Raw genomic sequence first — 23861 nt, 5'->3', positions numbered from 1 at the left:
TAGGGCCAGATCTACCATTTAATGGCGCAGCACACTTTGGAATGTCATCCTCTTACTAATTAACAGTAACATGGATGCTTCCTTTCCAGGTAAGAAGGCGTCTTCTTCACCCCTTTCTTGTGTCAGGTGGCCATCATGGAGGTTGGGTAGGTATAGAGGCTAGATGACCTATCTGATACTGTACCACATACATCATGGAGGTTGGGTAGGTATAGAGGCTAGATGACCTATCTAATACTGTACCACATATATCATGGAGGTTGGGTAGGTATAGAGGCTAGATGACCTATCTGATACTGTACCACATATATCATGGAGGCTGGGTAGGTATAGAGGCTAGATGACCTATCTGATATTGTACCACATATATCATGCAGGCAGGGTAGGTATAGAGGCTAGATGACCTATCTGATACTGTACCACATATATCATGGAGGTTGGGTAGGTATAGAGGCTAGATGACCTATCTGATACTGTACCACATATATCATGGAGGCTGGGTAGGTATAGAGGCTAGATGACCTATCTGATACTGTATCACATATACAATGGAGGCTGGGTAGGTATAGAGGCTAGATGACCTATCTGATACTGTACAACATATATCATGGAGGCTGGGTAGGTATAGAGGCTAGATGACCTATCTGATGCTGTACCACATATATCATGGGATCCACTGCCTATATCGATGATCATCATAGATGTTAGTCACAGTTTGGTGGAAACTGAGTATTAAACAGCAAATAAGGGAAAGGATGCCCACTGCTCTACCGGAAGGTAGTGAAGGTGAAGGTCACACACGGTTAGGTCCCGTCAGTCCGACCTTTGGATGGGCGTAAAAACTGGTCGGTTTGCAGGGATGTATCTTTAAGATCGACAGGTTCTAGACAATGGGCAGTCAATGTTTTTACAACGGAAGGGTTAATGCTAAAATGTTCACCGGAAAATAAGTGGACAAGATTCACGCTGTAAAATGCCATTTTTATTTAAACATTCATTGAGACGGTAATTTCTATTGTCTACATAATAAATAATTCACATTCATATAACATAACGACCGCCTCCGTGGTGTAGTGGTTAGAGTATCCGCCCGGAGAGCGGAAGGTCGCGGGTTCCATCCCCGACCGAGTCATACCAAAAGACGTTAAAATATGGTACTTGTCGGTCCCTGCCTGGCGCTCGGCATTAATGGGTACAACAAAGTCTGGTCGGCTCGGAGTTAGTATAATGTGGGGTATTCATGTTTCACTGCGGTATGGTATCTCAGTGGGCTAGCACTATAAAAAGCCAGCTAAAGTCTGAGCTAGTACAAGCAGCCACACATACATATACACACGCATGCACGTCGTCATATGAGCGAAATATTCTCAAGCACGACGTAAAACCCAATTTCACTTCACCTCATATAACATAATATATACATAAAAAGTTTATAGCACTAAAAGAAGCAACTTTAAATAACATAACATACAATAGCACTACAAACGATCATTTCCTTATGAATTGAATGAAATTATACAAATCACATATGGTGAAAGCAAACTATACAGGCAACAGAGATATACCAGAACCAAGCAAATAAAGCACATTTACAGTGGGGCAACCGTCGTGAGTTTAATGCAATACATAGAAATGTACCTCTCAGTGTTTAGAAATTGTACCATGTAAAAAGGTCCTATAAACTTTTATCAAGTGAACCATGTTAATATCCTACTGAGAGAAGGTTCCGTGACTTGACGCAGATTACTTTGTTTACATAGTTTGATAATTTGATGCACCCACCTTGAAACCAAGGCGAGAAAAGACTGCGAAACGGAATTAAAATACATGAAATTTTCTTCTTTTTTTCGTGCAGGCATAATTGTTTTACATACAACAGTTTGATACAATGAATAACACTGACACGTACCATCTATGGACATTTTTTTAAGTATTTCGTTTTTGTTATTTCTTTGAGTACAAGAATGTACCATCTATGTACCTTTTTTTTGGTACTTTGTTTTGTTTTCTTTTTTTTTTAGCACATGTCTGTACAACCTATGGACCTTTTTGTGCTACTTTGTTTTCGTTTTTGTTTTCCTTTGAGTACAGGGTTGTACCATTTATGTACCTTTTTTCGGTATTTCGTTTTCGCTTTTATTTGAGTACATGACAGTACCATCTATGTACCTTTTTAGGTACTTTGTTTTCGTTTTCTTTTTTTTTGTTTGAGTTAATGTATGTACCATTTCAGGACCTGTTTTATAGAACTTTGTTTTCGTTTTTTCTTTGATTACAGGTATGTACCATCTATGGACATTTTTTTCGGCATTTCGCTTTTGTTCTTCTTTGAGTACAAGAATGTACCATCTATGTACCTTTTTTTTGTACTTTGTTTTGTTTTCTTTTTTTTTTGAGCACATGTCTGTACCACCTATGGACCTTTTTGTGCTACTTTGTTTTCGTTTTTGTTTTCCTTTGAGTACAGGGTTGTACCATCTAGTACTTTTTGTCGGTATTTCGTTTTCGTTTTTATTTGAGTACATGACAGTACCATCTATGTACCTTTTTAGGTACTTTGTTTTCGTTTTCGTTATTTTTCTTTGAGTTAATGTATGTACCATTTAAGGACCTGTTTTATGGAACTTTGTTTTCGTTTTTTTTCTTTGATTACAGGTATGTACCATCTATGGACATTTTTTTCGGCATTTCGCTTTTGTTCTTCTTTGAGTACAAGAATGTACCATCTATGTACCTTTTTTTTGGTACTTTATTTTGTTTTCTTTTTTTTTTGAGCACATGTCTGTACCACCTATGGACCTTTTTGTGCTACTTTGTTTTCATTTTTGTTTTCCTTTGAGTACAGGGTTGTACCATTTATGTACCTTTTTTCGGTATTTCGTTTTCTTTTTTCTTTGAGTACATGACAGTACCATCTATGTAACATTTTAGGTACTTTGTTTTCGTTTTCGTTTTTTTTTTCTTTGAGTTAATGTATGTACCATTTAAGGACCTGTTTTATGGAACTTTGTTTTCGTTTGTTTGTTTTTTTGAGCACATGTTTGTACCACCTATGGACCTTTTTGTGCTACTTTGTTTTCGTTTTCGTTTTCCTTTGAGTACAGGTATGTACCATCTAAGCACCTTTTCTCGGTATTTCGTTTTCGTTTTGGTTTTTATTTGAGTACATGTGTGTACCATCTATGTACCTTTTTTGTACTTTGTTTTCGTTTTCGTTTTTCGTTTTCTTTGAGTTAATGTATATACCATATACGGTTTTTTCTTTGAATACAGGTATGTACCATCTATGGACAGTTTTTGGTTCTTTGTTTTCGTTTTCGTATTTCTTTGAGTACATGTATGTACCATCTATGAACCTTTTTTTGTACTTTGTTTTCATTTTTGTTTTTCTTTGAGTACAGGTATGTACCATCTACAGACTTTTTTTCCGTTTTATTTTTCAGTACATGTATGTACCACCTATGGACCTTTTTTGAGGTACTTTGTTTTCGTTTTCGTATTTGTTTGAGTACATGTCGGTACCATCTATGAACCTTTTTTTGTTCTTTGCTTTTCATTTTCGTTTTTCTTTGAGTACATGTACGTACCATTTATGGACCTGTTTTGGGGTACTTTTTTTTTTTTGTTTGAGTATGTACCATCTACAGACACTTTTTTCGTGTGTTTTTTCAGCACATGTTTGTACCATCTATGAACCTTTTTTTTTGTACTTTGTTTTCATTTTCGTTTTTCTTTTAGTACATGGACGTACCGTTTATGGACCTGTTTTGTCGTACTTTGTTTTCGTTTTTGTTTTTCTTTGAGTACAGGTATGTACCATCTACAGACTTTTTTTTTGTTTTTTTTCAGCACGTTTGTACCTCCTATGGACCTTTTTGTGCTACTTTGTTTTCGTTTTCGTATTTGTTTGAGTACATGTCAGTACCATCTATGAACCTTTTTTTTGTATTTTGTTTTCGTTTTTGTTTTTCTTTGAGTACAGGTATGTACCATCTGTGGACCCATTTTGGTAGTTTGTTTTCGTTTTTCTTTGAATAGAGGTATGTACCATCTATATGTACATTTTTGTGGTACTTTTGTTTTCGTTTTCGTATTTCTTTTTGAGTACAGGTATGTACCATCTACAGACTTTTTTTCGTTTTTCAGCACGTTTGTACCACCTATGGACCTTTTTAGTGCTACTTTGTTTTCGTTTTCTTTTCCTTTGAGTACAGGGTTGTACCATTTATGTACCTTTTTTCGGTATTTCGTTTTCGTTTTCGTATTTCTTTGAGTACATGTCAGTACCATCTATGAACCTTTTTTTTGTACTTTGTTTTCATTTTCGTTTTTCTTTTAGTACATGGACGTACCATTTATGGACATGTTTTGTCGTACTTTGTTTTCGTTTTTGTTTTTCTTTGAGTACAGGTATGTACCATCTACAGACTTTTTTTTCGTTTTTTTTCAGCACGTTTGTACCTCCTATGGACCTTTTTGTGCTACTTTGTTTTCGTTTTCGTATTTGTTTGAGTACATGTCAGTACCATCTATGAACCTTTTTTTTGTATTTTGTTTTCGTTTTTGTTTTTCTTTGAGTACAGGTATGTACCATCTGTGGACCCATTTTGGTAGTTTGTTTTCGTTTTTCTTTGAATAGAGGTATGTACCATCTATGTACATTTTTTGTGGTACTTTGTTTTCGTTTTCGTATTTCTTTGAGTACAGGTATGTACCATCTACAGACTTTTTTTTCGTTTTTTTTTTTCAGCACGTTTGTACCACCTATGGACCTTTTTGTGCTACTTTGTTTTCGTTTTCTTTTTCCTTTGAGTACAGGGTTGTACCATTTATGTACCTTTTTTCGGTATTTCGTTTTCGTTTTCGTATTTCTTTGAGTACATGTCAGTACCATCTATGAACCTTTTTTTTGTACTTTGTTTTCATTTTCGTTTTTCTTTTAGTACATGGACGTACCATTTATGGACATGTTTTGTCGTACTTTGTTTTCGTTTTTGTTTTTCTTTGAGTACAGGTATGTACCATCTACAGACTTTTTTTCGTTTTTTTCAGCACATGTTTGTACCACCTATGTACCTTTTTGTGCTACTTTGTTTTCGTTTTCGTATTTCTTTGAGTACAGGTATGTACCATCTATGTACATTTTTTGGTACTTTGTTTTCGTTTTCATTTTTGATTTTGTTTGAGTACAGGTATGTACCAAGGAAGGATAACAATATATGGATGAACAACTTCTTTTTTGGTGTGAGAGCAAGCTTGATCACTTGGTTGATTAAGGTGCTAGAACCTACACCGTAACGTCACTCTCACAGCAATAAAGAAGTTGTTATCCTTCCTTAAAGCCCCAACTTCTAAATGCCTCTCAAAGAAGGTATATACCATCTATGGACCATTTTTGGTACATTGTTTTCGTTTTCGTTTTTGACCTCTACCAATGGTTGCCTTTGGACGGCGTTTCATCCGCTTTCCTCCCCTGCAACTGTTCATCACTCTCGAAAGCATGTTGCCATCTACTCCACCATTTGCTTCAGAATATGGAACAAAAGTGAGTGAGTTTAGTTTTACGCCGGGTATGGCAATGTTCCAGCAATATCACAGTGGGTAACACCAGAAATGGGCTTCATACAATGCACCCATGTAGGGGATCGAACCCAGGTCTTCGGTGTGACGAGCGGACGCTTTAAATACTTGGCTACCCCACCGCCACTGAACAAAAGTGAACATATCTTAATGTATAACCAAAATATCTGAGTGTCCAACAGAAATTCTAATGACGGTGTTGCAAACACACAATAAATGTCTCAAACAAATGTTTCCCCCCAAAGAGGCGTTGGAAACAGCCGTTGTCTGTATGTACTTAATGTGTTTCTCAATTCCTTCAGGCGACCTCAGGCGAACACTGTTTCTGTAATGAGGTCGGTACAGTACAAGCGTTCTCCAAGGCATCACCAGATAATGTCTGAATTTTAGCTGAATAACCTTGACCTCTCAGCATCAGTCAAAACAGTCAAATGATGAGATACTTTATTTAATGGTCTGGTCAAAAAACCATCTGTCTTTCTAACATCATCTTTCATAATACAGAAAGACACAAACACACAAAGAATGAAATAAAAATGGAAAAAAGTACTTACCGAGTAAATAAATAACATTGACATCATCACTTCCCAAAACTACCACAATATGTCTCTAAAGGTGTAGACCACATTCACGCTTCTCAAACCTGAAGCCGTTTTATGTCAAACAATAGCATATCCTAGATTTAGACACATAACGTGTTTGAAATTGCTATTGGTAGTGGATCCTGAGGTGGGGTTCGGGCGACTGAAGAGGCCACAACAGTCAAAGAAATCCACAACCAGTAGAAACTATCCTTACGGACTAAAACAGTTCACTTGAGGAAAAAATGGACCCGACTCTGATCATGAATAATGGATCATAGACATATTATCAAATACTAACACTGACACACAAACATATTTTTACACTGAGTAAAACATGCAGTGTTCAATTCATTTCTTTAACAACAAAGTGAGATTGAAGGACTTGAATAAAATGTTCTAGGTCTGTTAATTTGTAAGTTTCTACTTACCCTGGGCTGCCTGCTGGGCGTTTAAGATAATGTTGATGTTGACGTCCCTCATGTCTGTTTTCTGTATCCGAACCTCATTCTTCGACCCAATCTGGGTCACGTTCACGTCCTCCGCCCCCATACCGCCATCCTCAGTACCGGACATGTTCTGGGGATAAAGTACAGTTACATAAGCTGTGATCTCCAGGTTCTAACAGTATACCTTCTGAAGTGAACAACCTGTTTTCCTAATGAAGGATTTGACCAGCTTAAGTAATCTCTTCCTATAATTGTCGTAACTATTTGACTGCTGCTCCCTTTGGAACCTGTTTGAGCGGACATTCCAGACTGTGATGATGATGTAGAGATTTAACGTGCTCTTTCCGACATTTCGCACATCGACACATTGCTCGTTGGCGTTTGAGCTTTGTAATCAATTAATTCCATTTAAGAACAGCTTAAGCTTCAAGTTCATTGGTACATATTTTTTGGGAGTAGGTATACATGTTTGTTTGGTCACATTAATTTTGTGTTTTCGGTGACCTATCACCAGAATCTTTGAGTTGTCATGGCATTTTTAGAACTAGGGTTGGCTACTCAGGGAGTTTTATAATAGAGTTATTCTGAAACCTCGTGTAAATTTGTTATAAAGTTTTGTTTAGTTATGTTATAAAGTTATGTTGTGCTGGCCACTGCTGTGTTATGTCATATTCTATTTTAAAAAGGTGTTATGTCATGCTATGAACTCAATTTAAACATGCTATGGTATAAGGGTATTATATGAAATTATGTTTCGTTATAGAATAATATCTTGTTATGTTATGTTGTGTTAAATATTTCAGGCTGGGGGATAGTACGGAGGGTCATCATGCATTTGAGTATATACGTCCTGGGTTACCGCTCCGGATAAAATGGCATTCACCAGCCCATGCTTACAGTAAGACGTGAATAGATCGGGTTGTCAGGCATGTAAATGTATCCAAGTTACCCAGGACGATGTTCATCATTATGGTCAGACCGCCGTCATGTAGCGTAAAAGGGAATTACCAATTTTTTTCACAGAGGCAAAGACATTCTAAAAGTCACCTTCCGTGATTAAAACTGAACAAAAGAGTTTGTAAAATCGCAATAAACACGCTAAAAACGCACTCGATAGTTAATGGGCAGAGGGGGTATCACGTGACATGGCGTCATATATGCCTGCTGCTGCTGGCTTTCTCGTTGATTTTACCTCACAACTTAGCAGTGTCTATGGATTCTGAAGCAATGAAAGATGTTCCTGATGTCATTTCTGAAATGGATGTTAGACCGCATCAATACGATCCCATTTTACATCTTGCAAGACAATCTCTCAGTAAAGATGAAAAAGAATCAAATGAAACGGAGGCACCGCTTAATGTCAAAATAATTTGAAATATAGGCCATATAATATATCAGGAATATTATTTGTCAGCAAAATGTGATACAGTCCAACCAGCTTACCCACCCCTATAAATAAATGACCAGTCCCTAAATTAAGATGTTTTTGAAATGTAATTGCAGTTCCTTTTGTGTCAAATTGGTGACTGCAGTGTGTCTGGGATTGAATGTAACAAGTACTTCATGATTTGCCATTGTATTCGGCAAGTGTTCGGGTAGACTATAGCATTAAGGGCTCCAAACCAGAACGAACGTTATGTAGCGAAACATTTTCAAGCTTATGTGAAATCTTTTACTGATCATATATATCTCATGGCTAGCACTCGAACTTCCCCAGCTTCAAAATGCCCCAGCAGATTTGCCCAATGATCCTGATTTGGTCAAATGTATTTAAAATGATTAAATATATATCACAAATGCATAGTTTTTGTCAACTTTGATATTATGTTCTTCATATAAAGGTTATTAGGAAGTAATATTTCTGATAAATGTTCCATTGGTAAACTCATAACTATACATATAACCTTTATATGAAGAACAAAATATCAAAGTTGACAAAAACAATGCATTTATGACACATAGTTATTTTTAATATATTGGGGCATTTTGACTACCACCCTGGGGCAATTTAACCAGAAATCCGGAGCAATTTGACCAAATTTGCTCGGGCATTTTGTAGCTGAGGCAATTCGACTGGTACCCTATTTCATCACAATCGGACTTGATTTAATAATCTATGTCAAAAATACCACTGACAGTAAGTTGTAACATGGAATGATGTAGTATAAATGAATCTCGTGGGTACTGCTTTCTTCTTCAGCCTAGCTTTTGGATGTTCATACCCCATGTGTGTGCATGTCTTTTCATATGCGCCCGACTCGATCGGAACACTTCCGATCTCCTGTGGCAGTTCTTCTTCCCTCCTCGTGCAGCCCTTTGGACTGCGTTTTTCATCCTTTCTTCCCCTGCAGCTGTTCATCACTCTCGAAAGCAAGTTGCCAAGGACTCCACCATTTGCTTCAGAATATGGAACAAAAGTGAGTGAGTTTAGTTTTACGCCACTTTAGCAATGTTCCAGCAATATCTCAGTGGGGACACCAAAACTGGTCTGCAAACATTGCACCCATGTAGGGAATCGATCCCAGATCTTCAACGTGTCGAGCGGACGCTTTAAATACTTGGCTACCCCACCGCCACTGAACAAAAGTGAACATATCTTAATGTATAACCAAAATATCTGAGTGTCCAACAGAAATTCTAATGACGGTGTTGCAAACACACAATAAATGTCTCAAACAAATGTTTCCCCCCAAAGAGGCGTTGGAAACAGCCGTTGTCTGTATGTACTTAATGTGTTTCTCAATTCCTTCAGGCGACCTCAGGCGAACACTGTTTCTGTAATGAGGTCGGGTACAGCAGTACAAGCGCCGCTCTCCAAGGCATCACCAGATAATGTCTGAATTTTAGCTGAATAACCTTGACCTCTCAGCATCAGTCAAAACAGTCAAATGATGAGATACTTTTATTTAATGGTCTGGTCAAAACCATCTGTCTTTCTAACATCATCTTTCATAATACAGAAAGACACAAACACACAAAGAATGAAATAAAATGGAAAAAGTACTTACCGTAAATAAATAACATTGACATCATCACTTCCCAAAACTACCACAATATGTCTCTAAAGGTGTAGACCACATTCACGCTTCTCAAACCTGAAGCCGTTTTATGTCAAACAATAGCATATCCTAGATTTAGACACATAACATGTTTGAAATTGCTATTGGTAGAGGATCCTGAGGTGGGGTTCGGGCGACTGAAGAGGCCACAACAGTCAAAGAAATCCACAACCAGTAGAAACTATCCTTTCGGACTAAAACAGTTCACTTGGGAAAAAAATGGACCCGACTCTGATCATGAATAATGGATCATAGACATATTATCAAATACTAACACTGACACACAAACATATTTTTACACTGAGTAAAAACATTCAGTTTTCAATTCATTTCTTTAACAACAAAGTGAGATTGAAGGACTTGAATAAAATGTTCTAGGTCTGTTAATTTGTAAGTTTCTACTTACCCTGGGCAGCCTGCTGGGCGTTTAAGATAATGTTGATGTTGACGTCCCTCATGTCTGTTTTCTGTATCCGAACCTCATTCTTCGACCCAATCTGGGTCACGTTCACGTCCTCCGCCCCCATACCGCCATCCTCAGTATCGGACATGTTCTGGGGATAAAGTACAGTTACATAAGCTGTGATCTCCAGGTTCTAACAGTATACCTTCTGAAGTGAACAACCTGTTTTCCTAATGAAGGATTTGACCAGTTTAAGTAATCTCTTCCTATAATTGTCGTAACTATTTGACTGCTGCTCCCTTTGGAACCTGTTTGAGCGGACATTCCAGACTGTGATGATGATGTAGAGATTTAACGTGCGCTTTCCGACATTTCGCACATCGACACAGTGCTCGTTGGCGTTTGAGCTTTGTAATCAATTAATTCCATTTAAGAACAGCTTAAGCTTCAAGTTCATTGGTACATATTTTTTGGGAGTAGGTATACATGTTAGTTTGGTCACATTAATTTTGTGTTTTCGGTGACCTATCACCAGAATCTTTGAGTTGTCGTGGCATTTTTAGAACTAGGGTTGGCTACTCAGGGAGTTTTATAATAGAGTTATTCTGAAACCTCGTGTAAATTTGTTATAAAGTTTTGTTTAGTTATGTTATAAAGTTATGTTGTGCTGGCCACTGCTGTGTTATGTCATATTCTATTTTAAAAAGGTGTTATGTCATGCTATGAACTCAATTTAAACATGCTATGGTATAAGGGTATTATATGAAATTATGTTTCGTTATAGAATAATATCTTGTTATGTTATGTTGTGTGTAAATATTTCAGGCTGGGGATAGTACGGAGGGTCATCATGCATTTGAGTATATACGTCCTGGGTTACCGCTCCGGATAAAATGGCATTTACCAGCCCATGCTTACAGTAAGACGTGAATAGATCGGATTATCAGGCATGTAAATGTATCCAAGTTACCCAGGACGATGTTCATCATTATGGTCAGACCGCCGTCATGTAGCGTAAAAGGGAATTACCAATTTTTTTCATAGAGGTAAAGACATTCTAAAAGTCACCTTCCGTGATTAAAACTGAACAAAAGAGTTTGTAAAATCGCAATAAACACGCTAAAACGCACTCGATAGTTAATGAGCAGAGGGGTATCACGTGACATGGCGTCATATATGCCTGCTGCTGCTGGCTTTCTGCTCGTTGATTTTACCCTCACAACTTAGCAGTGTCTATGGATTCTGAAGCAATAAAAGATGTTCCTGATGTCATTTCTGAAATGGATGTTAGACCGCATCAATACGATCCCATTTTACATCTTGCAAGACAATCTCTCAGTAAAGATGAAAAAAAATCAAATGAAACGGAGGCACCGCTTAATGTCAAAATAATTTGAAATATAGGCCATATAATTTATCAGGAATATTATTTGTCAGCAAAATGTGATACAGTCCAACCAGCTTACCCACCCCTATAAATAAATGACCAGTCCCTAAATTAAGATGTTTTTGAAATGTAATTGCAGTTCCTTTTGTGTCAAATTGGTGACTGCAGTGTGTCTGGGATTGAATGTAACAAGTACTTCATGATTTGCCATTGTATTCGGCAAGTGTTCGGGTAGACTATAGCATTAAGGGCTCCAAACCAGAACGAACGTTATGTAGCGAAACATTTTCAAGCTTATGTGAAATCTCTTACTGATGATATATATCTCATAGGTACCACTCGAACTTCCCCAGCTACAAAATGCCCAATGATCCTAATTTGGTCAAATGTATTTAAAATGATTAAATATATATCACAAATGCATAGTGTTTGTCAACTTTGATATTATGTTCTTCATATAAAGGTTATTAGGAAGTAATATTTCTGATAAATGTTCCATTGGTAAACTCATAACTATACATATAACTTTTATATGAAGAACAAAATATCAAAGTTGACAAAAACAATGCATTTATGACACATAGTTATTTTTAATATATTGGGGCATTTTGACTACCACCCTGGGGCAATTTAACCAGAAATCCGGAGCAATTTGATCAAATTTGCTCGGACATTTTGTAGCTGAGGCCATTCGACTAGTACCCTATTTCATCACAATCGGACTTGATTCAATAATCTATTTTAAAACTACCAATGACAGTAAGTTGTAACATGGAATGATGTTAGTAACCAAAGTTTAGGAACACCCAATGAAACAGTCCAATAAACAGAAAGAGGTGAGGATAAGAATCACGGCATTGTTTTAAACCTTACTTTGAGCATTTTCGATTACAAAACTGAAACAAACAGTTGTGACGTCATTACAAAATGGAAAGCCGGTGCACTACAAAGTGAGAGGTGCGGGTCAGTGAAATTCACACACACAAAGAAGAAGAGGTCAGTATCGAGTGTGTCGGCTCTCAGCTTGCTGTACCGCCACACAACGCTTTCTCATGCTAATCATGAGCTGCCGAACTTGATAAAGGGTGATGTTTCCCCATTCCAGCTGAAGGGCATTACCAAGGTCGTTGACATTCTGGATGTTAGGATGGTTCTTCCGCAAGCTTCCCCAGAGAATTTCCCAGGCATGTTCGATTGGGGCAAGGTCTGGTCACCTGGCTGGCCATGCTAAGACGTCAATGTTGTGCTGCAGCAGATTTTGAGTCAGGCGAGATGAATGTGGACGTGCATTGTCTTGTTGGAAAAGGTGTCCGTGACTTTGCCTAAGGAAGGGTATGACCACTGGCGTTATCACCAGATTGCAATATCGCTGAGCTGTAAGGGGGTCGTTTAGCACAATCGGATCAGTTTTGCCGTCTCAATGGATTTCCCTTCCCCCCCAAACCATGACACTTCCATCCCGTAACGGTCACCCTCCGTTACGTTATCAGGTTGAAAACGTTCTGCTCAAGGTCACCATACACGACATCTGCCATCTCTAAACTGCAGACAGAAACGCGATTCGTCACTAAAAAGAACTTCCTTCCACTGAGCAAGACGCCATCTTTGATGGGCACGCGTCCATTTTAACCGTTCTTGAACATGACGTGGCGTTAATGGTACGATGAGGGGACGATGGGCATGGAGCCCAGCAGAACGGAGACGATTACGGACGAGCTGCGGATGCACTCGTGTTCCTGTAGTCCGCCGAAGACTTTGAGCAAGATCTGGTGCACTGGCAAATCTGTTGCGACGTGATGACCTCACAAGATAACGATCTTCACGTGGTGTCGTTTTCCGAGGTCTGTAGTACTGCGTGGGCGGTCTTTCACTGTTCCAGTTTGTGCCTGGCGTGACTGGAGACGGGAAATGGTACTGTGGTGAACCTGAAAATGTCTGGCAGCCTGTCGTAAGCTCATCCCTGCTCTCAGCATTCAAATGGCTTCTTGTCTGGCATTTTCTGGCATTCCCCTCTGACGCCCCATATTTGTGTTACAACCTTGTGATGTGGTGGGTTTTTTTATCTGACAGTAAGCAGTTATGACGTGTACAATTGTTTTCAAAATGATTTTAAAGATTGAATTAAAGTGGGACCCATATTCTGTTAAATTACGTGCAGTGTAGCTCACGGGATGCACGTGCGTTTTGTACAGCCCAATTTGGTATGTTTGTGCGATGTGACATGCCAGTTCTTACCAGACATTACTGACTTCAGAATAACATTTCTGGAGTTTACAATTGCCAAGATTTGGGTGTTGCTAAACTTTTGTTACTGAGTATATATAGTATAAATCTCGTGGGTACTGCTTCCTTCTTCAGCGTAGCTTTTGATTTTTCATACCCCATGTGTGCATGTCTCTCGCATATGTGCCCGACTCGATCGGAACATTTCTCTTTTTACTTGGAAAATGAAAGAAATGGTGGCTCTTTCCACTGTTCGATGATGCCGTGCACCCCCAGGCAACGCAATACAGAAACAACTCACTTTGTACTACTGTAGCGCTTGGTCTTTGGCAATATGGCGGACTCTAGTCGCATATGATGTCACGAGCGGAAATGTCACGTGAGTTCCAGCGAAATATGCATAATGGCCGAAGCTCAGACAACAGAAACTGTTTTCGCGATTAAAACATTAATAACCATATGTTTGAATGTTAAACATTGGAGCACATGTTTCTGATGATTTTATCTTTCACCCAGCAAATTATTGCCATTGTCTAGTGTTCTCCTTTAACAGGAAACACACACAGTCCTTAGTTATCACATCTTGCTGTAACATATAGCGTCTCTTGTGCCGGTCGCCATTTTGCCTAGGTGGCAGGATACCCGGAATCATTAAGTAAATGTTACCACCTGTAGCTACATTCTTGTGTTTCACCCTCAATATAACAGGCACTTGGTACACAACACCAGAAAACTGCCACATAGCTGATTCCTTGCCTGTCTCTGAGATTTATAGTCCTCAAAGCTCTGTAGCTAAGTACAGAACTGCGCATGTCCGTGTCACCTCGCAATATTCACTTACAGCATGAAAAATATGTCTGGGTAGCCGAGTTTGCTTTTTGTATACATATACTGTATATTTATAGCACAGATTGGTTATTTATTTGAAAAGATGAATGGGATTTAACGTGGTGTAGCTGTTTCCTTTAGACAATGGGTGAAAATGAACTGGGCACTTGGCGGGACCGTCATGTGTTGTATCTCGTGGTTTTCCGAACTCCGGTGATATTGTTGCCTTTTTGCTTTCAGAATTGTTCATTACCGCCGGACAACTTCTTTTGTATTCATGTACAAATTGAGGAAACAATTTGGAACGCTGACAGCAGTAACACATACTTATCTTAAGCCCTCTCGGAGCTCATGCAGTGGACAAACTTCCATCGGTCACAACATCCGGGCTACAGGGCGGTTAAAGTACTGCCATCAGACAAGCAGTCTAGAGACAAGACAAATGTTGTCTTTGTGTCACAAGATAATAGAACGTTACAGTTATTCCGATGCTCAGGATTTTATGTCACTTTTATGTATTTCTTTGTGTTGCATTGTTTACACTAAGATCCACTCAGATTTGAATATTCCTATGAGCAGTTGAAAAGGGCGATATTTTACAGACGATTTGTTTTGGAAAATGTTTGTTTGTACAAAAACCTACTTTTGTAGCATAAAATATTATTTCAGCGAAATTTCTCATTGCTTTGATTAAATGCTCGCTGCTTCAAATTTTCTCGTTACATCGATCATTTTCTCGTTGCATCGAGTACGTTCTCGCTGCTGTATTTTTTTTCAAGAAACTCGAAATCTTAATTTTTTGACAGAAATTTGAAACGAGAAAATACTCCCACAAAAATTGCAGCAAAAGGCTTCCAAAACTCGAAATCGTAATGTTTTGACAGAAATTTGAAGCAACGAGAAAATACTCAATCAACGAGACAATAATTGAAATCATGAGAAAATACTCTCAAGGACCCACAAAATAATACAAGAAACGACACAAAAATAGTTTTGGCTACAAAAATGGAAGGAAAGGGCTTTCGTATGTTTGCAACACTTCTGGAGGTACCGTTTTACATTCTTGTTGACTGACAGAATGTACAGTCGTTGATTTGATATGAAGTTTTAAAAAAAATGAAACTGAGTGAACTATTTTCCTACAGGCATTTGTGAATCTGGTGTCAGGTGGCCCGGCCCGTACTTTTGCCCCGACGTACCGGGTACGGAGGCCAGTGTGTATCACCACATATACATATAGACAATCCAGGATCAACATCATGAGTGAGTGAATGAGTGAGTTAAGTTTTACGCCGCACTCAGCAATATTCCAGCTACATGAAGGCGGTCTGTAAATAATCGAGTCTAGAACAGACAATCCAGTGATCAACATCATGAGCATCGATTGGGATACGATGACATGTGTCAACCAAGTCAGTGAGCCTGACCACCCGATCTCGTTAGTCGCATCTTACAAATGGGATAATATGGGTTTCTTTAGACCAATTCTGGGCGGAGATAACATGATGTAACTAAAAAACATATAAAGTTAAAGTCATATCAGTGTTGTCACAACCCCTAGTGTACAGTACACAACCCTGTGCACTTAAAAGAACCCACGATTCCGTTGGTATATGACCAGATGGTGGCCACATGAATACGTGCAAACACCTAGTTGCGGGTACAGGAACGTGCAGTAAACTTGGACAATGTACTGTGACTATGTGTCCCAGTCCACCCAGCTGTGAATGGGTACCCCGTAAGGATGAGAAAGCTGCAAAATCTCGGTGCGCCTAGTGGCTGCAAGAATTGTATGATCCCCGAGGAGTTGAGATTGATAATACGATGTGCCGTTGAGATTGACATCCAATGATCGAGGGAAAAATACCAGCGCCTTGAACATGTACCAGTTGCGTGGATATGTGCGCTTTATAAATATGCTATAATAATGATAATAAAACATAAAAATCATGGTTCTGCAAAGGTCGCACAATACTTCTCCCAAAGAAAGGAGACTTGACTGATCCCAAAAACTTCCGCCCTATCACATGTTTGAATACACAATACAAAATATTCACAGGGTGTTTGACAAACCTCGTGTCATCTTACTGCTCTTCCAATGATATAATTTACAGAGAGCAGAAGGGAGCAAGAAAGGGAGGCTAAAACATATCACCTGCTTTTACTACCATGGGTCCGTGATTATGACCATGCAATGCATGAGAAGGTAACTAGGCCGTTTGTCTGTTACAACTCACCGGATTGCCTGAAAAGTGTTATAACAAAGTCCAAATCTAATACAGCTCCAGGGCCTGATGGCATTCGAAACCGGTATTGGAAACTGATCCCCTGTGTCCAAACACCATTAATACACTGTTTCAATACTCTCAAGGACACAGGTGATGTTCCGCCATGGTTCTGCAAAGGTCGCACAATACTTCTCCCAAAGAAAGGAGACTTGACTGATCCCAAAAACTTCCGCCCCATCACATGTTTGAATACATAATACAAAATATTCACAGGGTGTTTGACAAACCTCGTGTCATCTTACTGCTCTTCCAATGATATAATTTACAGAGAGCAGAAGGGAGCAAGAAAGGGAGGCTAAAACATATCACCGCAACCTCTCCATTTGCTGGATTGACTACCAAAAAGCATACTACTCTGTCCTTCATGAATGGATTCTGAAGTCTCTTCATTGTATTGACCTCCCTGAGCGACTACTTGATTTACTCAAGTCTTTAATGAGTTGCTGGTCGACTCAACTTGAGATGTGCTCGCAAGGGCAGGTGCAGACTTCGGAAAACCTATTCCAATTAGACCGGGAATATTTCAGGGGGATTCCTTTAGTCCTTTGCTTTTTTGTCTGTCTTTAAATCCTTTGAGCTTTCTGCTCAATAAAGAGGAGGGTTACCACCCCGGACCTCCTCAGCACAGATCCCCAACACCGCTTACTCATCTCCTTTACATGGATGACATCGAGCTCCTTGCCAAAGGAGATTCGAATTTGAAAGAGCAGGTTCTCCTTGTCGAGTCCTTTTCTAATGATATTGGCATGACATTTGGACTCGACAAATGTAATACTCTTCATTTGAAACGAGGCAAGGTAACTAATGATGGATCGGTCAAGTTACAAGGGTGGGGGGAAGTTATTGAGCATCTTGTGGAAGATCAGGCCTACACCTATCTTGGAATGCAAGTTCGAGACAAGCTCCAAAATGACCAGAGTCAAGACAAACTTCGGGCAGAGTATGAATCTCGCTTAAAGAAAATCTGGAGCTCAGAGCTAAATGCTCGAAACAAGGTCAAAGCCACCAATACTTTTGCTGTGCCAGTCCTTTCTTATTCCTTTGGAGTAGTTAATTGGACAAAACAAGACATCCAGAGTCTTGACCGTCTGACAAGAAGGATCATGTCTGATAACAGAGGCCACCACCCTCGTTCCTCTCTTAACCGTTTATACATGCCAATCAATTCTGGAGGTCGGGGTTTGATTAATGTGGAGACTCTTCATGATAGAATTTTATTGTGTACTTTTGCACATATTTATTTATCGGATGATCCTCTAGTGATGCATGTGAAGACTCATGATGAAAGCAAGGAATTCCACAGCTATTTTAAGCGTGCCAAGGTTGTTGGACAGAATCTGAGATTTGAGGTTGATTTTGTTGATGGCGATGTACTGCTGGACGGTACAGTGATGGGAGTAAACCAGGTGAAGTCCTTCACCAAGTCTGCCCAGAGTCGGTCTTTGTGGAGAAGCTTTCTGAGAAGCCATTGCATCGTGTGTACATGCAGTGTGTTGAACAGAATAGCAATCCCACCTACTCCTTCGCCTGGATGAAGTCGGCTGGTCTTAAATGTGAAACTGAGGGCTTCCTTTTTGCTGCTCAGGACCAGTCACTTCCCACCCGCAATCGCCTAAATGTGATTCTGAAATAAAATATCAATATGAAATGTCGACTTTGCAATGAATTCACAGAGACTGTCCAACACCTTGTCCGTGGATGCCCTTCCTTGGCACAAACAGCATATCTTAAACGACATGATGGCATGGCTCGTTGCTTTTATTACCGTCTCAGACATGCCTGTGGCTTTGACTCCGAGGTCCATCCATGGTACGACCCTGAAGATGTCCAGGGCGTCATGGAAAATGATGCTTTCAAACTTCTCTGGAATAGGCCCATATACAGCCTCAGAAGAATTCCAGCCAACAAACCTGATCTCGTCCTTTTTGATAAAGCCAATGAATTTATTTATATCATTGAATTTTCTGTCCCTTTTGACACCAGTGTGATTGGCAAGATTCAGGAAAAGCATGATAGATATGTGGACCTCGCCTTTGAAATATCTCGCTTGCATCCCAAGTACACTGTGGGTTCTCGGTGGGTTCGACTAGGCAGCGTTTCCTGGGAGAAGTCCCATTCGCTGTCTGGGCTGATGATGAGCCTTACTAGCCCGACTGTGCCAGGATCACCCGAACCCTCTCTGCTGCATACTATCTTTAATCTGTAAAACATAATAATAATATAACTGCAAAATGTTTTCATGACCCCTATATTCTACACGGATAACATGTAGAATATGAGTGCCATGAAAGAATTGTATATTCTTTAGAACCACAGCCCCAGTAGACGAATATACCCATAAATGTGCTACCGTGTAACTGCTTTTTGTGGTTTAATGATCACTTGGTCGCCTGGGAGGATTTCTATTGTGCGGCATCAGGCAGACAAACACTTACTTCATTATGCCATTGGTGTGAATGGCTGGTGCTAATAGTAGGGCAGGACATGCTTACCATTTTCATGAACACCTGGTGTCATCACTGATTTTCAGTAGTCAATTCATACAATTTTTGCTGCTACTTTACCTTTTACACGAAATAGATTCTCTCTGAAGACATTCTCTCGCAATGTCATGTTATATTACATGTGCGCTCTGCCCTGGTTTGTGCGGCGTCGAGCACATGTAACTTTGTGGGGAAGGACATTCTTACCCTTTTTCCGATTATGAGGCATCATTTTCAGTTCTCTTTTCATATATTTGTCTGCGCCATTAACCTTTCATTATCCCAATGGCTTCTGTTTCGGCAGACAACCGACACAAGTAACTATTGTTCTCAAGCGCTGACGTTTCACATTTCGAAAACAAAATTTAACACGTTATATAATCCTTCATATCCTTTGTTTAAGAAAACTAAGAAGACACCATTTTAAACATAAAGAGTTATTACAAAACATATGTTCTGTTAAAAAAGCTCGCATCAAAAGAATATTCCTGTGAATTTATTTTGGCAAATTAGCATTTGTGTCTTATCGTCGGTAATAGTGATATCCCCATGAACATTCATCACCATTGTAAAGGTGACAAGAGGAAGTACTAATACATGGGTTCAAGGTATCAAATACAATACACATATGGAGTAAGTAATACTAGAGTAAGTTCGGTAATACTGGGTGTATTATTACGATAATGCCTTATCATATACCCATATAGAGTATACGCGTTCTTGTACCTATCCGGGTACATCTACACAGCATACACAGCACGGGTGGTAACCCGGTGTATTAGTAACAACAAACAGGACTTAACATGTGCCACATGCCACATTAGTTATCGTATGGAATTGATTCTCCTCGTCAATAAACAATGCATTTGCATATAAGTAGGGTGGATGACCGTCCGAAATTCACAGCTTCCTACAAGACAGTAACTGTTAAATTGGACAGACGAGTTCTTATTAGGCGTTCAACTTTGACTGAAAAAAAAGCCAACTGTTTTCTTTCCGCGTAGTTTTAGACGATTTAATTAAATATGAGGGAGAAGGGCAGGCTGCGGTTCTGGTGTCGTTGTTCGAACGTCTGAGTCGATCATTGCATGGAATTACCTTTGGGTAAGATCAATACTTTGTATTCTGTCATGAAATGAATATTTCCTGAAGCATGGTTGAAACAAACAATAACCGTATTCAAAGTCCGACTTTACTTTTATTAAGCATATGAGTCTGTCTACCGAGGATATGTGTATTTTACTCCATCTGGAAAAATACGTACACGTCTGAGTAAATGTCTGCACGGGACTGGGAGGTAAGAAGCGTTACCGAGTTCACATATAGCTAATGACCCCCAATACTTCCACAACAAACTGTACAATAAAGCTCTAAAATGTACAATAAATCTATTGCAATAAATACAACAGCAAAACATGTTCCCACAAACACAATTTGGGAAAAGACAATATTTTCCATGCAAAGTTTAAGCGAGAATCATAATTAAATGAAAACATAAATCAAAATTGGTTATAGTTGCCTTTCTAAATATTTCCTCCCATCGCACGAACACACAAGCGCGAACACACACACACGCACATATGTTCACAATTCCACACTAGGCGTCTTGTTTTAGTTGAAATTGACTTGTTCGAGTTGAAACGTGTTTGATACGGAAACGAAGTGATTTTGGTAGCTAAACATAATGCAATTTCCAAAATAAAAACCCCAAAACCCCAAACAAACAAACAACGCACACACACACACGCACGCACGCACGCACACCCTCTCTCTCTCTCTCTCTCTCTCTCTCTCTCTCTCTCTCTCTCTCTCTAATACCACACACACACCTCACCACCATCCCTCCCGCTCCACTCACACGCTTCCTCATTAACTAATCATGAATGCAGCAATGAATCGTTGAACACAAGCATATTCGTCCAACTGGAAAATGTTTACTTGCAAGGCTACATACTCTTCACACGTCACCTGCAGTATGCCTCACTCAAGGCGATCTACCTCGCCTACAGTCGCTCATATATATTAAATGCTCACTACCATTTCAATGGAAGAGAAGTTTTCGCGGAAACAGCCCTGTTCTCGGAAGTCGTCTGGCTATTTAAAGATCATTGTTGCGCGGGACGTCGGAGATAGTGTCTTTGCTCCCGTGCAATAAAAGAATGTGATCAACACAACGTTGTCTAATCTCTGAATCGTTTACGAATACAAACAGCAGAGCTCCAGATAAGATTTAGCTCATGTGGGTACTGTACCCACTGTATTTTTTTGGAGTGGGTATTATGAATGTTGAGTGCGTATTTCATTTTCCGTTACCCACTGCTTTCAAATATGTGCGTATTTCAGTTATTTTACTCACCTAAGTATATGTCATTGAGTAAGTTTATTAAGCAGGTATGTTCTGCCTTATGTCATACCTAATCAAAACCAACTTTAATATAATGGAAATGATTTTATAAAAAATCACTCATCCTGTACTGACAGTACTACACTAGTCCTATACTAACAGTACGACTTGATAGCAATCGATGTCTTTTTCATTACGCAAGCGATTTTTATAAATATATTCCGTACGCATTTGTTTTAAACTTTTTTGCGTATCTAACATTTTAAATGCGTAATTGGTACGCAACAATTATTTTTCAGTGCGTAATGGGAAATTTTCTATGCGTAGTTTACCCGGATACGCAGCTTATCTAGACCTCTGCAAACACATCACACAGGGACCATGCCCCATACCGCGTCAGGTGTCCGCCCACCATCGTGCAGCAACAACGAGTCGGTGTGCAGCAATAGCCAGTATACACGGAATCGGTGATGCTTCAGTGCCATTTCATTTGTAAATATTCAACAACCTTCCCCAATATGTCTAAAAACTTCTAAACTCACATACATAAATATGCTCGCCTGTTATTGACTTAATTCGAAGCTCCTTCTATGCAAATGGCTTCCAGTGTAAAACGAAAGAAGAAAATATGGAGACAACTGATCATTTTCTTCATTTCATTTAATCTAAAATAACATTAGCAGCATTTATAAAATTGTATTGCTACTTGAACCGTTGACAATTGCCCCTATATACACTACACCCATACATACATTGTATAAACAATGTGGGTTTAATTAGATAATGTAGTATTGTTTTATGGCTGTAGCCGTGACGAAGCTTTCCTTGTTGCAATTCCAAATGTCGAAGGACAAGCAAGTTTTTGTGACTTTTGTGATATGTTAGTTATCGTGAAATGATGTTGAATCTTTTCAGTATTACAGTGGGTTTTTTTTATATTTATGCATTTGCTTCCAGTTACACTGGTTTTCTATAAAGTTTCCCAATGTTTGCAACCATTTCACTTGTCCAGTGGATAGAACACTTTCTGGAGAAATTATGTTAGGTATTATAAGATGGTACTTATTGTGGACCTGCCTGGCCGAGAGTTAAGGAGATAAAAGGACTGGTCGGATCGATCATAGTCGGCGAACTGTCTTTAAGCAGCGTAACCTCGTTACACATACATAAACAAAGTCAATGAGAAGGACCAGTGTTATAATATCACGTTAACGTTATAATGTTATGTTGTGTTATGTATTTCAGGCTGTGGGATAGTACGGAGGTTCGTCATGCATTTGAGTATATACTTCCTGGGTTACCGCTCTGGATAGAATGGCCTTCACTAGCTCAGGCTTACAGTAGAACGTGAATAGATCGGGCTGTCAGGCATGTAAATGTATCCTAGTTGTTCGGGTCCATGTTCATCATAATGTACAGACCCCGTCTTGTAGCTGTCGACAGCGTTAAACAAGGAACACACAAACTCCTTGCTTATCACATCTTGCTTTGACATATGAAGTCACTTGTGTTTGTCGCCATTTTGTCTAGGTGGCAATAGATATACCCCAAATCAATAAGCAAATGTTACCGCCCCTGCCTGTGGGAATGGTTGAGCTACATTCGTGTGTTTCACCCTCAATATAACAGGTACTTCTTACACTACATCAGAAAACTGCCACATTCCTGATTCCTTACCTGTCTCTGAGATTTATCTCGCATCGAACGAAATAGTCTGTAGCTAAGTACAGAACTGCGCATGTCCGCTTCACCTCGCAGTATTGACTTACAGTATGACAACATGTCTGGGTAGCCGAGCATGTCATGGAAACAGCTACCCCACGTTCAACCCCATTCACCTTTTACACACACACACACACATGCAAACACATATATATCCATACACACACATACACACACATACATACATACATAAATAAAAGGTGAATGGGGTTTAACGTGAGGTAGCTGTTTCCTTTGAGCTACATAGCAACGGGAAGGCACACATCTATAGGTGGATGCAGAGGGGGGTGGGGGTGCTTACAGTGCTCCCCCCTTTTGTCCTGAAAGTTAATGATCTGACAATTTTCAAACTCTCTCGTGAAAACGGGTGAAAATGAACTGTGCACCCCACCTTTCTCAAAATGCTGTATCCGCCCCTGTCACATATATGTCCGACTACCCGTATTTGTCCGGACTTATGTATTTTTGTGCTTGTCAACCGATTTTAACATTAATAATGCACTGCAAATGTCAG

General features: G+C 39.3%; 3 protein-coding genes and 1 long non-coding RNA gene across 6 annotated transcripts in view; 1 reads left to right on the top strand and 3 right to left on the bottom strand.

The window, feature by feature from the left end:
• The window catches only part of LOC124280438 (filaggrin-2-like), a 119589-nt gene that overhangs the window by 21802 nt on the left and 73926 nt on the right, over positions 1-23861 (bottom strand). The gene's annotated exons all lie outside the window — the stretch shown is intronic.
• Positions 1-23861, bottom strand: part of LOC124280543 — a 62181-nt gene that overhangs the window by 27194 nt on the left and 11126 nt on the right. The window lies entirely within an intron of this gene.
• Positions 2631-4483, top strand: LOC124280627. Of its 2 annotated transcripts, XR_006899725.1 has the most exons (4): positions 2631-2744; positions 2932-3169; positions 3274-3982; positions 4111-4483. It is a non-coding gene; the product is annotated as an uncharacterized LOC124280627 (long non-coding RNA). The 2 variants fall into 2 exon arrangements; XR_006899724.1 differs by having other exon boundaries at positions 2728-3169.
• Positions 3436-23368, bottom strand: LOC124280586. Of its 2 annotated transcripts, XM_046716573.1 has the most exons (7): positions 23303-23368; positions 10076-10223; positions 8833-9007; positions 6593-6740; positions 4130-5525; positions 3763-3827; positions 3436-3598 (listed from the first exon to the last, which is right to left on the bottom strand). In XM_046716573.1, exons 1-4 carry the CDS (start codon positions 23363-23365, stop codon positions 6695-6697), a joined length of 432 nt encoding a protein of 143 aa, XP_046572529.1. In that variant the 5' UTR covers positions 23366-23368; the 3' UTR covers positions 3436-3598; positions 3763-3827; positions 4130-5525; positions 6593-6694. The 2 variants fall into 2 exon arrangements, with proteins under 2 accessions (XP_046572529.1, XP_046572521.1); XM_046716565.1 differs by having other exon boundaries at positions 3436-3827.

The sequence above is a fragment of the Haliotis rubra genome, unplaced genomic scaffold (assembly GCF_003918875.1).
Source record: "Haliotis rubra isolate DU_JTF1 unplaced genomic scaffold, ASM391887v1 Scf1077, whole genome shotgun sequence".
In the NCBI taxonomy this organism is placed as follows: domain Eukaryota; kingdom Metazoa; phylum Mollusca; class Gastropoda; order Lepetellida; family Haliotidae; genus Haliotis; species Haliotis rubra.
This window is presented reverse-complemented; position numbering and strand designations above follow the sequence as displayed.